We start from the raw sequence: 15,410 nt of genomic DNA on the forward strand, positions 1-15,410 counted from the left end.
TTTATCTTCTCAAAATGTCATTTGATTTTCTGGTACACAAAATCAAAGTTGAGTTTATTGTCACATGCACAAGTGCAATGAAAAACTTACCTGCAGCAGTATCACAGGCACATGGCATCCTTAAAGCAGAATTGACAAGAAAACCATAAGCATAAATTATATATAACTTTTCCAAAAAAAGAACAGTTGCGCTAGTCATAGTGTTGTAAAACTCTAATGATTAGGGTTATGCCAGTTGGCTCAAGAATCAATTGGCTAAAAGGAAGTTACTGTTCCTGAACCCGGTGGTGTGGGACTTCAGGCTTCTGTGTCTTCTGCTGGATGGGAGCTGTGAGAAAATGGAAGGGATCTTCAACAATGTATGTTGCCTTTATCCATGAGGTGAGACTTGCACACCTTCTCTTCATTTCTCTCTCTCCCTCTCTCCCTCTCCAGTGGGTTGTAACTACACACACAGACCCTCACTGATCACTCAAATTTTAGTTCAAATTGAATTTGTTAACAAAGTACATATATGTTGCCATATACTGGCCTGAGATTCGTTTTCTTGCAGCCATTCACAGTGGAACAAAGAAACAGAATAGAATCAATGACAAACTACACACAAAGACTGACCAGCAACTAGCGTGCAAAAGACAAACCGCAAATACAAAATCAAGGATCGAGTTGCACTCTCGTCCTTTCCTTTCCTCTCTGCTGTCATGCTGCAGATGCTACAGCTCCTACTATCCTCTGAGATGTGAACAATACTACAACACTGTTGAAAACAGAATCAAAGTCAAAATTAAGATTATTGCCAGCTGTACAAGTACAGGTATGCACAGATTCAATGAAAAACTTACAGCAGCAACACGGGGAAAGAGCATCAAATAAACAATATTCTTGAGCAAACAGAGTAAATATGAACACCATTTGTACAAGAGATAACACAAATGTCAATTTTAGTACAGAAGGTGTTCTTCCTTGCACTCCACCTGGCCATTTTCACATTTTGCCATATCAGCATTTTGACCACCTTTCAAATACATATATCCTACGTGTTCCAAAGTGCCACAAAATATTCCGCACAGCACAGGGAAGGCCTGCATAAGCAGCAGAAGGAACACACCATCTCAGTAACTATCTATCCACCCCATTACACTCATCTGTGGAAGAGGCTGCAGCTCCTCTCGAGGTCAAATTCGCACCCAGTATCAAAGCAACTCCATAACTCCCTGAAAGTGGCACCACCAGAAGATAAGATGGTAAAGAACTTGTTTGGCATGCTTGTTTTTTTTCCAGTCAGGACAATGAGTATGAAGGTCAGAATGTCGTGTTAAAACTCTGGTTGGGCCACATCTGGAAACATGGTGTGCAGTTCTGGTGACCACACTGCAGGAAGGATGTGGAGGCTTTGGAGGGAATGCAGAAGAGGCTTACCTGGCTGTTGCCTTGATTGGAGGGTATCAGTGATAAGGAGAGTTTGGTCGGTCTCTGGAGCATCAGACTCTGAGGAGGTGACCAGATAGAAATGTATATAAGTGTGAATGTCATAGATAGGGTAGATGCAGTCCTTTCCCAGAAATAATCCTCAAATACTAGAGCATGTGGGATTAAGGTGAAGGGGGGAAGTTTAATGGAGGTTTGCAATGTTTTACTGCTGGGTGTCTAGAATACACTGCTCGGGGCAGTGGCGGAATTAAATATGATGGTTGCATTTAAAAGGCATTTAGATAGATAACATGAACAGCCAAGTATAGAAGGATATTGACCATGTGCGGGCAGATGAGATTAGTTTAGATTGGCATCATGGTCAGCACAGACATGAAGGGCTGAATTACCTACTGCCATACTAAACACAAGAGATTCTCTAGATAAATCAGAGTAACACATACAAAATGCTGGCAGGGTCTAGCAACCAGGGGTCCATTGACCCCTTGGTTAATGGTAAGGGTCCATGGCATAAAAAAGGTTGGGAACCGGAAATCAGTAGGTCAGACCTCTGAGAAATAAACAGTCGATGCATCGAACAGAGAACCTTCACCAGGACATGTCCGGTGCTGTACTATGTTCAAGTCATCTCAGCTCTAAGTAGGGCATCCTGAAATTGTGAAATATAAAATGGTCTCAGATTGCCCCAAATGAATTTACCTGATGGATAATTACTGACCAGTTTTGGAGGCCTCTTGCCTCATCCTTACTTTAATTGCTCCACCACTGGAGACTGTGGTCTCAGCTGAGAAATCGCCAAGCTATGCACTGTCAGTAATTACCCCTTCCCCTCGTTTTCCATTCAGTCTGGTTACCCTCTCACCTATTCTCCACCTCACCCTTCTCCTGACCTGCTCATCCCCCCCACTCTCGGGTTCACCTCCTTTATTCCTTGATCCACTGTCCTGTCCCTTATCTCTTACAACTATCACCTTCGTGCTTCTTTCATTAACCCTCCCCGACCCCCACCTTACCTCTCACCTATCTTCTTTTCCTTTCCATTCCTGATGAAGTTCCTCATAACTGCTGCTGGCTGATCTGCTGAGTTCCTCCGGCGTCCTGTATGTGCTGCCCTGCTCCCTCCTTAAACATACTCCTTGAGAATTAGACCAAGTCTCTGGCGTTGTGTCAAATTGGACCGTTGCTTTGGGATGTTTCGTCACGTTATTGAGAGTTGCTGTTGACATAAGAAGGCGGAGACGTGGACTGAAAGGTCGGGCATCTATGATAATTAGACAAGCTTTCCAGTGCTGCCTCTATCTCTGCCTAACAGAGATACGGGACGGACGTTAGCAGAGAATGGAACACACGAAGATGTTCTGTTGGGGAGATGGTGTGGCCGTCCAAGTAGCCCTGTCGGACAGTGGGGAACACGGACCGCGAGAGATCGAATTTCTGTGGAACCGGCCGGTGAAGGAGGTCTCATGCGGGGCAGAGCACTCGGTGTTCCTGCTGACAGACGGTACCGTGTATACCTGTGGCCAGAACGAAAGCGGGCAGCTCGGAAGAAAAAATGACCAATCTGCCTTGGGTAAGCATTCAGACTGAACCCTGCGCGAAATTTCACGCTGGACCGTGAGACCAGAGACCCTAAGATCACAATGGAATTTTAACCAGTTTCAATACCAATACCTTCCTAACTTAAACTTCTCCCCTCCTCAGTTGTGAGGAAGAATCGCAGACCGAACCCTTTCTGTTGCTCCGTTCACAGATGCTGTCTGACTTACTGTGTGTTTCCAGCATTTTTTTGTTTTTTTCAGATTTCTGGCATCAATTTTTCCGATTTTCAACATCTTTCCGAGGTGCAGTCTCCCGGTATAACCCAAAGATAATTAAATTTAACAATAATTTAAGTTCATGACAATTAATGCAAAATAAAGAACAATGTTTAGTAATTTAATGTATCCATTTGTATTATGCTCCGTACCCAGCCTGAAGGTACGATGAGAAGTAGTTTCGTTTCCCCGCTTCTCTCACAGCGGTTTCTTTTTGGATAGTTTCGTTTTCTCTCCAGCGTCAGTGGGATGTAGAAAACGTCAGTCACAGTGCTTGTTTGGAGTGGAATAACTGTACCATGCACTGACATCCGGTTCACCAAGATGATTCCGCGGACTGTCCCGCCCTATCAAATGCCATCAGACTCTCTCCTCTATCTCCACGGACAGCATACACTCAACATCTCCTCCCAGTTAGCCTAATCTTTTCCTGGTGTTCAGCTGCAAATTCAGGTTGAGTTGAAATCACAAATACTATGAGGTAGAGGTACAACAAAATACTTGCGTACCAGCATCACAGGCACATCGCTACAGAAAAAATGTTTACCTAAATTAGACAGCAAAGACAAAGGGGAAAAGTTCAACTCAAGACATTTATGCAATACAAGAGACACCATCAGAAACACAAGATTCTGCAGATACTGGAAATCCAGAGTAACACACAAAATGCTGCAGGAACTCAGCAGGTGAGGCAGCATCTACAGTATGGAGAGGAATAAGCAATGGACATTTGAGACTGAGATCATTGTCAGAAAGGGTGGGGGTGGGGGAACCCGGGAAAGGAATGAGGATGAAGGTCAGCATAACATTGTGGGCCAAAAGGACTGTACTGTGCTGTAATATTCTCTGTTTATTTTTGGAGTTTTGGAAGGCAGCAAGTTATTTTCTGCAGGGTAAAACCTGATAAAAACAGTACATCAGGTGTACTTAAAATTTTTGTAAAAAAAAAGGTGGGGGGGAGAGAGGGTTACAAACAACATGGGAAGAAATAGGTGAAACCAAATGAAGGGGAAGATAGGTGGGTTGGGGAGAGGATGATAAGAACCTGGGAAGTGATAGGTGGATCAGGTGTTGGCCTGAAGAAGAAGGAATCTAATAGGAGTGGACAGCGGACTATGGGAGAAAGGCAAGGAGAAAGAGCACGAGAGGGAGGTGATGGGCAGGTGAGGAGAAGAGAAGGAGTAAGGGGAGATCCAGAATTGGGATTGGAAAATTCAGAAGGGGAAAGGGGGAGAAGTCAATGTAAGTTAGAAAAACTGATGTTTATGCTAAGGTTGGAGGGTACCCAAAGGGAATATGAAGTGTTCCTCCTCCAACCGGAGAGTGGCCTCATCATGGCAGCTGTCTGTAGTGGCCCATTGTTCATATTGGGTTTAAGAAGCTGATGTTGTAGAAAAGTAACTCCCTGAACTTGGTGCTGTGGTTTTCTGTCTTTAGTGAGTAAACATCTTGTTCTGCCAGTACTGGCCTTCTCCACCCAATACTTCAGTCTTCACACCAATGACAAAGTACATGCTTAACCTTGATGGAAGCAGATTCTGGTGCACATTAGATACTCTCCAGCAGAAAAGGTTTCACTGTAAACAGCATCATCACATTTTTTTTCATTTGTAACACCCTGGGAAAAGTTTCACTGATAACGTAACGGTCTTTCTGTAGAAGCCGACACGGTGGAGAGATTGTGATTCAATGGAGCCAGACGACGAGATCGACTAGGATCAGTGAATTGAGCTCCAACTGGTGCACTTTGACTGTTTAATTATAATGGACCCTTTCTGCTTTTTCTTTCTTTACTAACTCATTAGTTAGGATTCACAAATATAATTCCTTTAATCAGATGCAGTGTGCTGTCTGTTGTTTCTTGGCACCGAGTTGTAACAGGGCTGCAAATTACACAACATCCACACAAACCAGGGTTTGGAGTGGGAGGGCCATCCCAATCTCATGGGTTTGGCGAGACTAGACTTACCCAACCAAGGAAACCAGCGGGGTTTCATTTGTGGGGGTATCGTTCGGGATTGATTTTGTTAGATACTGTGTGATTGCCCTGGGCATTGATCTAGTGGGTTGTGTTTTTAACCCTGTGTTAAACTATTGTCCGATAAAGTGATTAAGATACGTGGTTATGGGTCCCACGAGTAATGGACAGGCAGGAGCCTCCCAGTTAGACAGGAAAGAACCCAGGGAGTGTCTGAAGTTGAAGAAGTCTATGATAGGGTAAGGAGGTCCCAAAGAGTCAGGAGAACCACACCACCCCCCAAAGACAGATGTCTTTATTGTACCCAGGGAACAGAGTGTGGCACCTATCCCCTTGTTGACTGCCATTTATACCTGGGTTGGACTTTGTGCTTTGTTTGAAGTGGTGACAAATTATCTCAACGTCATGAGAATATGACTAATTTTGATGAGGGGAGAGTGTAACATATTGGGAAAGGTTTCACTGCTAAAGTAATGGTCTTTCTGTAGAAGCAGGTTTGGTTTATAGTGAGAGATAACAGATGCTTTGGAATGTTAGGTGGGTCTTTTGTTCAGTGTGAGATGAAGACAGAAGATGTTGGAGAACCGGTCATAGGATACGACCCAGTGGGCAGTGTGCCTTCCCTAGATTTGTGCAGCCAAGGAAACCAGCAGGGTTTCACTTTTTAAAAGAATGAATGGGAAATCTAACAATTCGTGTAGAAAGTGTGAGTCTACATAAGTGGACTGGCCTGCCCCGAGAGGCAATGAAAGCAGATAATATGGAATTAATTAAATCTCTGGATTTGTTAACCATTTGTCTCAAGAGTACTGCCAACTAAGCCACAGCTAACACAGAATTGACTTAGAGAAAGTTTCCATTGTTGGGAAGGCAGCAAACAGGTCTGAAATTTGAAATTAATCTATTTCCTGTTACATTGATTTCAAATTATATCAGCTGTTTTTTTGTTGTTTGCTCTGGAGTCAGTGAATTTTCACAGTGTATGATTGTCACAGCCACGGATTCGGCAGCGCAGTCAATACGGCAATTGTGCTTGTGAATATGCACATGTCAGCTAATTCTTATTTCATGATAGTATTTAACTCCATACTTGTTGTAGTGCTTGTCGAGACTTGGACATGGCACAGCAATACTTCACTGCCTGCTTGCATTAGGCCTTGCCTGAGAAATTGGACTGTCGAGTCAACTGACTCTGAAAACTAGCAGTATTTGTTTTATATTTGGCTGTTCTTTCCAGCTGGAGTATCAGCTTCATTTTCCATTTGAGAGTTTTTGTTAACGGCCCTGTTTGGCCTAGCATTTATTGTTTTCATTTCCCTTTAACATTGTTTGCATTAAAGTCTGTGAACTATCGACCCGCTTCATTGTGTCTCATTCTGCACTTGAGGCCATATCCGAACCTGGTGACAATAATATTTGCACATGTTGCTTATTTCACAGATCGGGTCACTTCTCTGGCTACAAAAACAATTGTCAATGTGGCCTGTGGAAAGTACCATACATTGGCTCTTTGTGAAAATGGATCTGTCTTTGCCTGGGGTGCTGGAACCTATGGTCAGCTGGGGAAGGAGGACTACCCAACCTGTGTTTCTAAACCAAGGTATTGACTCTAGTACCAAAGGCAATGTGAACGGCTCTTGCTCACTGCAGACGAAATGGCCTAGATGGCCTTTTGTCGTGTGTTGTCACTTTACACCAATTACATATTTCCCTTATTGTATCCATAGTTCTTTAGATATCCTAAGTACCTACATTGCCACATCAGTTCAAGTATTTTATTCAAAGTAGGACTGTCAAATCTGCATATTCCAGCACTGGTTAATAATGCTAGTGCAATTTTATAAATCAACCATCAGCAGTCGATAATACTTCCTCTGTGAAGCTTGGTGATATCAAGTTAATACTGGGTGGTGAATCCTGAGTCACTGCCAGTCTTCCTATATTGAGGCTAACTTTTCCAAGTTGTTTCACAGTCACGGGGGTCATTGCCAAAAGTGGCAGTTGGGGGAAAGCACTATTTCAGTATTTAAATTCAGTCTCTGACGACTTGCTCAGGGAATAAACTGGGGTCCCTTGGATATCACAAAAAAATTATTCGTATGTGTGGTGAACTACATATACCTGTCTGGACCCGCCCCCCCCCCCCCCCCCCGCTGACTGCTCCTGTGGCTCCTCCCACTGACCGTGGCTCCTCCCACAGACCCCGGTATAAAGGCGATTGGGGCCTGAGCCCTGCCCTCAGTCTCCAGGATGTAGTATGGTGGTCAACTACTGCTTGTTCTTTCTTCCAGTCAATAAAAGTCGATATCTCGACTCACGTCTCAGAGAGTTATTGATGGTGCATCAATATGCAGGCTAGTAGAATTTCTGACAAAAGCTATAATTAATGAATCCAATGTATGATTAATGAGAGATGGAGAATGTGGTCAGTGTAGCATGCTTGGGAGGCACAGATAATTTTGTGACTGATGTATCCTGAGGTTTCAGTTTTTGGCATTTCCTTGCATTATGTCTGCATGTGTTGCAGACTCATTAATAGTGGATTATCAGACAGCCAATATCATTAGTAAATAAAATTGTTAAATTGGTTTCTTATTATCATGCGCACCAAGGTATGGTGAAAACTTACTTTTGCATACTATTCATGCAGGTAATTTCATCACATCAGTACATTGAGGTTGTACGGGGAAAAGCAATATCAATGCAGAATAAAGTGCTACAGTTACAAAGAATGTGCAGGGCAGGTGGACAATAAGGTGCAAGGTCATAATGAGATAAACTCTGAGGCTAGAAGTCTATCTTATTATACAAGAGATCTGTTCAATAGTTTTATAACATAGGACAGAAGGTCTCCTTGAACTGGATGCATACTGTTATATCTTCTTTCTGTTGGAAGGGTGATGGAGAAAGAATATGTGGAGTGGGTGGGGTCTCAAATAATGTTGGCTGATTTACCACAGCAGCTTAAAGTACAGAGAGAGTCCACACAGGGGAGGATGGTTTATGTGATGTGCTGAGCTATCTTCACAAATGGTAAAAGTTCATGCAAATACTCCTGTTTTCTTTCTCAAGAAGACATTGCCTATCTGTGGAAATAATAAGAAATGGCAACTCAAGAGCTACTGCTGACCGTTAACAAGTCTCGGCTTGGTACCGTTAAACAGTCAGAAATGAAAAAAGTGAAGACTGCTTTCTCTTGGAAAGCCAGCTGAGCCCTTTAAACCACAGTTGTTATGATCCCAGATGTATTATTAATTCTGATTCTTTCACCACCCTTAATTGTAGAAACTGTCGTACACACACACACACACACACACACACACACACACACACACACACACACACACACACACACACACACACACACACACACACACACACACACACACACACACACACACACACACACACACACACACACACACACACACACACTTTATTGGAGAGAGCAGTAGCTTTAAATTGCTGGGTGTTAACATATTGTATAACCTGTCCTGGGTCTGGCACACAGAAGCAATCACAAAGAAGGTGCAGCAGCATCTTTACTTTCTCAGGAGGTTAAGGATCTTAGCATTGAGCGTTTGAAAAACAAAATTTCTAAAATGTGCGAATGAAAGTATCCTGACAGATTGCATGCTAATTCAAGTGTAAAAAGCTTCAGAGTGTAGTGCTCTTAGCCCAATACATCACAGGCACACCCTTCATCACCAACAGTATTATAAACGCAGCACTGCCTTAAGAAGGCAATATCGATCATCAAAGATCTCACATCTGGCCCATGCCACCTTCTCACCGCTACCATCAGGCAGGAGATACACACCACCAGGTTTGAGAACAGTGACTTCACATCAACCATTTGGTTCCTGAATCAATGGCTGAACCCCCCCCCCCCCCCCGGCCCACTATCAACAACACTTTAATCACTTGGTGCTAAAATTATTCCTCTGTTCTGATTGTATTCTTTCATGTAAAAATTGTGTATAATTTATGTCTATGTTGTTTTCTTGTAAATGCTACTTTTATGATGGTATCTGCCCTGTAATGCTGCTGCAAGTAAGTTTTTTATTGCACCCGTGCATACATGTAGTTGTGCACATTACTTTCAGTTGGAAATATGTTTGTCTTTCACTTGCAGGAAAGTAAAAGATTTTGGAGTTCCTATTGTACAGATTAGATGTGGCCACTACCACTCACTGGCTCTTTCTCAAGGTAATATATTATTGTTTGTAGAATTGTTTATTGTCTTGTCTGTTCTTGGAATTTCTAAATGAAAGGTTTGTTCATTCTCTTTAGATGGTACAGTCTATTCCTGGGGACAGAACACTTACGGTCAACTGGGAAATGGAAAAGCCTTGGAAAAGCAGAACTATCCAAAGAGAGTGAAGAATCTGACTGGGATACCTGTAGCTCTGATTGCTGCAGGGGGCAGCCACAGCTTTGCCCTATCTCTATCAGGGGCAGTGCATGGATGGGGAAGGAATGAACATGGCCAGCTGGGGCTCAAGGACAAGAAAGGTAAGAACACATTAGTTTATGTTTTGTAGATCCAGTAAAAAAAAATGAATGGTAACAAAATGGGCTTTATATGCAGTGGAGCTACAACTTTGAATTTATGTGTGCAAGAAATAGAAGTCAATTGAACTTCATTCTTCCTGTGTGTAGGGATTAAGGAGAGAAAGGGATCAGTATTCCTCCTTTCCTGGTGCCAGGTCAGCAGAAATTCACCATGTGGGACCAGACTTGTGAGTGTGGAAGGTGCAGCCTAGAACGAACCACATAGCGGATGAAAGTTTCAATTCCATGTTGTTTGCCATCCCAGATGAAGTTTTGCGTATGAATTTAACTCTGGTTTTAGAATTCAACCCAAGGTATTGGAAGCAAAGACTTCTGAGAGTGGCCACCTCTACCAGGATTCAGAAAGTGGAAGCATTTGCAGTCTCCAGTAGTCTGGTAGTTCAGGATTTTGGTGATGCTGGACTAGCATGTTTTCTAGATAATTGGACTTCTTAATTCATCTTTTTTAAGGTTATAACATATGATGATGTACCACGAAGCAGGTAAGCTGAAGGGGAATTCAGGAATCCGGGTCCCAGTGAGTAAAGAAGGAATGAGACCAACGTTATCTGGTGAACCAGATGCTGAATCGTTGGGATTTCCCAATATTCTGAAAGTGAACTTGTGGAGTTTTACCCACATTGGTCAGACCATATCTTTAACAGCCTCGCACTGGCTGCCAACAGGCCCCAGGAGGTCCAGGTTTATTGCTTGAACCTCAACCCATTTAATACATTCAACTGCAGTGGGCTGCTTCTCAATCCAACTGGTCAAGGGGGAGCCCTGCAGAAATAGTCCTTCAGATTCTATTGATCTTTTGGTTGTAGTTACACCAAGTTTTGCTCACTATTGCACACTTCACAGCTTATTATATAGTGATATAGTTACTATTTACACCAGTTAAGGGAAAACATGATTGATTCAAAATTAACAATGAATGATATTTAACACTGTTTCTGTCCCGTCAAAATGCTCAGACTGTCGAAAAAGAACTGCAACTTTCCACTAGTTGAATTTGAAAAATGATATGTTGAAAATGTCTTCTGATTGTCAAATTAAATCCAAACGTTTTCCTTCCTTGTTCCTCTGGTCTTCTGATGACTTAATGGGGATGTAACACTAATGTTGAGATTAAAGCATATCGCTAAGAACTTCCCCATCTCTAGATGGCACATCTCTTCTGTGCTGAAACAGGTTCTTTTTCTTAAATAGATCGAGAATTCCCATGTTCTGTGAATCAGCTGAGGAGGCTTAATGTTGCCTATATCTCTTGTGGCAGCCATCATTCTGTTGTTCTAACTAAGGTATGTCTTCAGCTATTATTACTAATATATGGCTACACTCAGTGGCCACTTTATTAGGTACACCTGTTCGTTAATGCAAGTACCTAATCAGCCTATCATGTAGTAGCAACTCAATGCATAAAAGCAATACAGACCAAGTCAAGAGGCTCAGTTGTAGTTCAGACATAACATCAGGATGGGGAAGAAATGTGAGCTATGTCAAAAATTCAAGAGCATCAGGGGACAGAAGTGTGTCTAGTTGCAACTAATGAGGAGAAAGTGCTTGGGAAGCTGAAAGGTTGGAAGGTAGATGTCACCTAGGCTAGACGGACAACACCCCAGTGTTCTGAAAGAGATAGCTGAAGAGATTGTAGAGACAATAGTAGTTATCTAGATTCTGGACTGGTTCCAGAGAAATGGAAAATTGCTAATGTCACTCCACTCTTCAAGAAAGAAGGAAGGCAGAAGAAAGATAATTAGCCTGACCTCAGAGATTGGGAAGATGTTTAAAGTTCACTGTTAAGGATGAGATTTCAGGGTCCTTGGAAGCACATAATAAAATAGGCCAAATAATTCCTCCTTAAGGGGAATTCTTTCCTGACAAATCTGTTTGAATTCTTTGCAGAAATGACAAGCAGGATAGGCAAAGGAAAATCAGTGGATATTGTGTATTTGGATTTTCAGAAGGCCTTTGACAAGGTGCCGCCCATGAGGCTGCTAAACAAGATAAGAGCTCATGGTATTACAGGAAAGGTACTAGCATGGATAGAAGGTTGGCTGATTGGCAGGAGCCAAGGAGTGGGAATAAAGGGGGCCTTTTCTGCTTGGCTGCCAGAGACCAGTGGTGTTCCACAAGGGTCAGTGTTAGGACCACTTCTTTTCATGACAGACTTGATGATGTTGTGGCCAAGTTTGTGGACAATACAAAGTAGTTGGAGGGGCAGGTATTGTTGAGGAAGCAGGGAGCCTGCAGAAGGATTTAGACAGATTGGGAGAATGGGCAAAGAAGTGGCAGATAGGATATTGTGTAGCTAAGTGTATGGTCATGCACTTTGGTAGAAGGAATAAAGGCGTTGACTATCTTCTAAACGGAAGTTAAAGGTATTGACAATCATCTTGAATGTTACAATGAAACCAAAGATTTGGAGGCTGCAGTCATTGACAGAATTGCAGGAAGGCAGCCCATTACTTGCACTAGCTGTCTGTGCTGTTTTCGTTTGTTTACAGTCAGAAGAACGCAATGCAGATGGATTCCTCTGTCGATAAGTATTAAGAACTAATACACAGTGTTGTAGTGCTGCAGTAGTATTTGTTCTGTATTTCATTTAATTATTTAATTTGTTATACAATTGGTCTTTTTTATACCTTTTTTTAATGATCTCCATGAAACTTCAGCTAATTGGAGCAGCAATTTACTTGGTCCAAGTATGTTCCGATTCACCAGAATCCACTATTTAAAGCAGAGCTTGATAGGTTCCTGATTGGTCAGGATGTCAAAGATTACAGAGAGAAGGCAGGAGAATGTGCAGTTTATATAATTTGTAATAAATAGTACGTGCAACATGACAGTCAATATAACATAGAAATATAATTGTATCAGCATGAATTAATCAGTCTGATGGCCTGGTGGAAGAAGCTATCCCAGAACCTGTTGGTCCTGGCTTTTATGCTGTGGTACTGTTTCCCGGATGGTAGCAGCTGGAACAGTTTGTGGTTGGGGTGACTCGGGTCCCCAATGATCCTTCAGGCCCTTTTTACATACCTGCCTTTGCAAATGTCCTGAATAGTGGGAAGTTCACATCTACAAATGCACTGGGCTGTCCACACCACTCTCTGCTGAGTCCTGCGATTGAGGGAAGCACAGTTTCCATACCAGCTAGTGATGCAGCCAGTCAGGATGCTCTCAATTGTGCTCCTGTAGAAAGGTTGTAGGATTTTAGGGCCCATACCAAACTTCTTCAACTCTCTAAGGTGAAAAAGGCACTGTTGTGCATTTTTCACCACACAGCCGGTATGTATAGACATGTGAGATACTTGGTGATGTGTATCCTGAGGAACTTAAGGCTGTTCACCCTCTCATCCCCAGATCCATTGATGTCAATCGGGGTTAGTCCTATATTTTTAGTCCCCTCAAAATGGATGCTAACATTGCATTTGCCTTCCTCACAACTGACTCACCTACAAGTTAAACTTCAGGCAATCCTGCACAAGGACTCCCACGTTTCTTTGCACCTCTGACTTTTAAACTTTCTACCTGTTTAGGAAATAGTCTACACCTTTTTTTTTCCCCTTCTACCAAAGTGCATGACCTTTTGATACAATGTGTATCCTTAGATGTTAAGCTTCCAGCTATGATCTTCTTTCAGCCGTGACTCAATGATGCCCAAAGCATACAAAATCATCTGCCTTACTCTGTATACTGTGTGCATTCAGAAATAACACACAGTCCTGCATTTATCTATTTATCGTCCTTATTTATTTTGTCCACATGATCTGGGAGTTAAATTCCTACCCCTTTCTAAATTTCTGTCTTTTCTTAACCTCTCCTGCACTATACTGAATTTTTACTTCATCCTCACTTTTTTAAGCTGTTGAACTGTTGAACCTATTATTTAATTTAAAAACAGAATTCAACCCATCACACTGACTGCAGTTTTGCCCGAGCATCTGCCAGTCCTTTCTCACAGTCCCACTACACACTGTGTCCACCTGTATACCCACTGCCCCATTCTCTACCCTATCACTCCAATTTCCATTGCCCTGCCAAATTAGTTTAAACCCTCCCCAACAGTTCCAGCAAACCTGCCTGCGAGGATGTTAGTCCCCTTCCAGTTCAGATATCACCCACCCTTTTTGCACAGGTCAGAGCTTCCCCAGAAGAGAACCCCATCATCCAGAAATCTGAAACCCTGGAGTGGATTCAGTGAAGACACAAGAGATTACAGCTGCTGGAATCTAGAGCAATACACAAAGTGCTGAGGGAACTCTGGGTCAGTGTGCCCGGCATGCTGAGTTCATGCAGCATCTGATGTGTAGATCCCAAGTTCAATGCTACTGTGAAAGGAGTGAAGACTATTATATCTCTATAGAGTCCCAAAGTGAAGACTATTGTATCTCTATAGAGTGGTGCCATGCTGTTTGTACAGTATTTTTTCTGAACTGTACATTCATTTGAATTGGATTAGGAAATCAGATTGATGCTTTTGGAATAACATTCTCAGGATGCTGCACACAATTTCAGTACAAGCAATTTATACTTTTAAAAAGCATCCACCCTTGGTGGTTGAGAAATGCAGCAGGAAATTTGGACAACACACACAAAATGCTGGTGGAACACAGCAGGCCAGGTAGCATCTATAGGGAGAAGCGCTGTCAATGTTTCGGGCTGAGATCCTTCGTCAGGACTAAGTCCTGGCAAAGGGTCTCAGCCCGAAACGTCAACAGCGCTTCTCCTTATGGATGCTGCCTGGCCTGCTGTGTTCCACCAGCATTTTGTATGTGTTGTTTGAATTTCCAGCATCTGCAGATTTCCTCGTGTTTGCTCAGGAAATTTGGACATAATATGGGGCTACAAAAAGCAATGAGTCAACTAATTAGGATTTAATCTACAGGTAAATATTGCAGATTTAAAAGCTTAAAGTCAGCCAGGATCCACAAATTTGTGGAGGATTTCAGGAAGGAATAAGGGGTTAGTAATTCCACTATCTTTTGTGTTAAGATTTAACTCTGGATAATCTGTCCTAATTTTACCACTGTGACACCACCCACCCCACTCCCTTATACAGGATGGTGCTGTATTCACATGTGGAGATGGGAGCTCCGGGCAACTAGGCCTGGGAAGGAAGGGCAATGTGACGTCTTTTCAAAGGGTAGAACAAATCAAGGGTGAAGTTTCCCAGATTGCTTGTGGGAGGTGAGTAACCTCAAGGCTTGAAGCCCAGTGAGCCTGCTCTTTTTCACAGAAATAGAAATTATTCTGGTGTTTTCTAATAAATTCAATGATTCAGCAAGGTAGTATGCAATAGACTGGTGGAAGAGAAATTTATCTTTATTTGCTGGGGGGTGTGATAACTGGCCATCTGTTATCATGTCCTTTGCATGCCTGGATGTAATTTCGTGATTAAATTACTGAAATCCAACTGGATTTCTGAGCCATTGAGAGAAATGCATTTTGTTCAAAGCCTGGTTACTTCAAACAAATATGGAATTAAAAAAATAAGATTAGTCTCAGTTATGGAGTTATGGCAGCTGGGGAACTTCTGGAATGTTTAAAAACATCTGATTTACTTAGATGAACAAAGATATTGCATTTTTTCATAGATAAAACTGGCTTCTTTTTCACTTTACTGT

At 42.4% G+C, this 15,410-nt stretch overlaps 1 protein-coding gene and 1 long non-coding RNA gene across 2 annotated transcripts in view; one reads left to right on the forward strand and one right to left on the reverse strand.

The window, feature by feature from the left end:
- Positions 1–1,270: 1,270 nt before the first annotated feature.
- LOC140726296 (uncharacterized) lies at positions 1,271–3,286 on the reverse strand. Its single transcript, XR_012098604.1, has 3 exons — positions 3,198–3,286; positions 2,445–2,647; positions 1,271–1,488 (listed from the first exon to the last, which is right to left on the reverse strand). It is a non-coding gene; the product is annotated as an uncharacterized lncRNA (long non-coding RNA).
- Positions 2,666–15,410, forward strand: part of LOC140726291 (probable E3 ubiquitin-protein ligase HERC6) — a 47,727-nt gene continuing 34,982 nt past the window's right edge. Inside the window, exons 1-6 of the mRNA XM_073042475.1 lie at positions 2,666–3,001; positions 6,664–6,823; positions 9,359–9,432; positions 9,517–9,738; positions 10,990–11,081; positions 14,846–14,973. Coding sequence (XP_072898576.1) covers positions 2,770–3,001; positions 6,664–6,823; positions 9,359–9,432; positions 9,517–9,738; positions 10,990–11,081; positions 14,846–14,973 — 908 coding nt within the window. The 5' untranslated portion in view covers positions 2,666–2,769. The remainder of the gene's footprint in view (positions 3,002–6,663; positions 6,824–9,358; positions 9,433–9,516; positions 9,739–10,989; positions 11,082–14,845; positions 14,974–15,410) is intronic.

Source organism: Hemitrygon akajei, chromosome 4 (genome assembly GCF_048418815.1).
Source record: "Hemitrygon akajei chromosome 4, sHemAka1.3, whole genome shotgun sequence".
NCBI lineage: Eukaryota > Metazoa > Chordata > Chondrichthyes > Myliobatiformes > Dasyatidae > Hemitrygon > Hemitrygon akajei.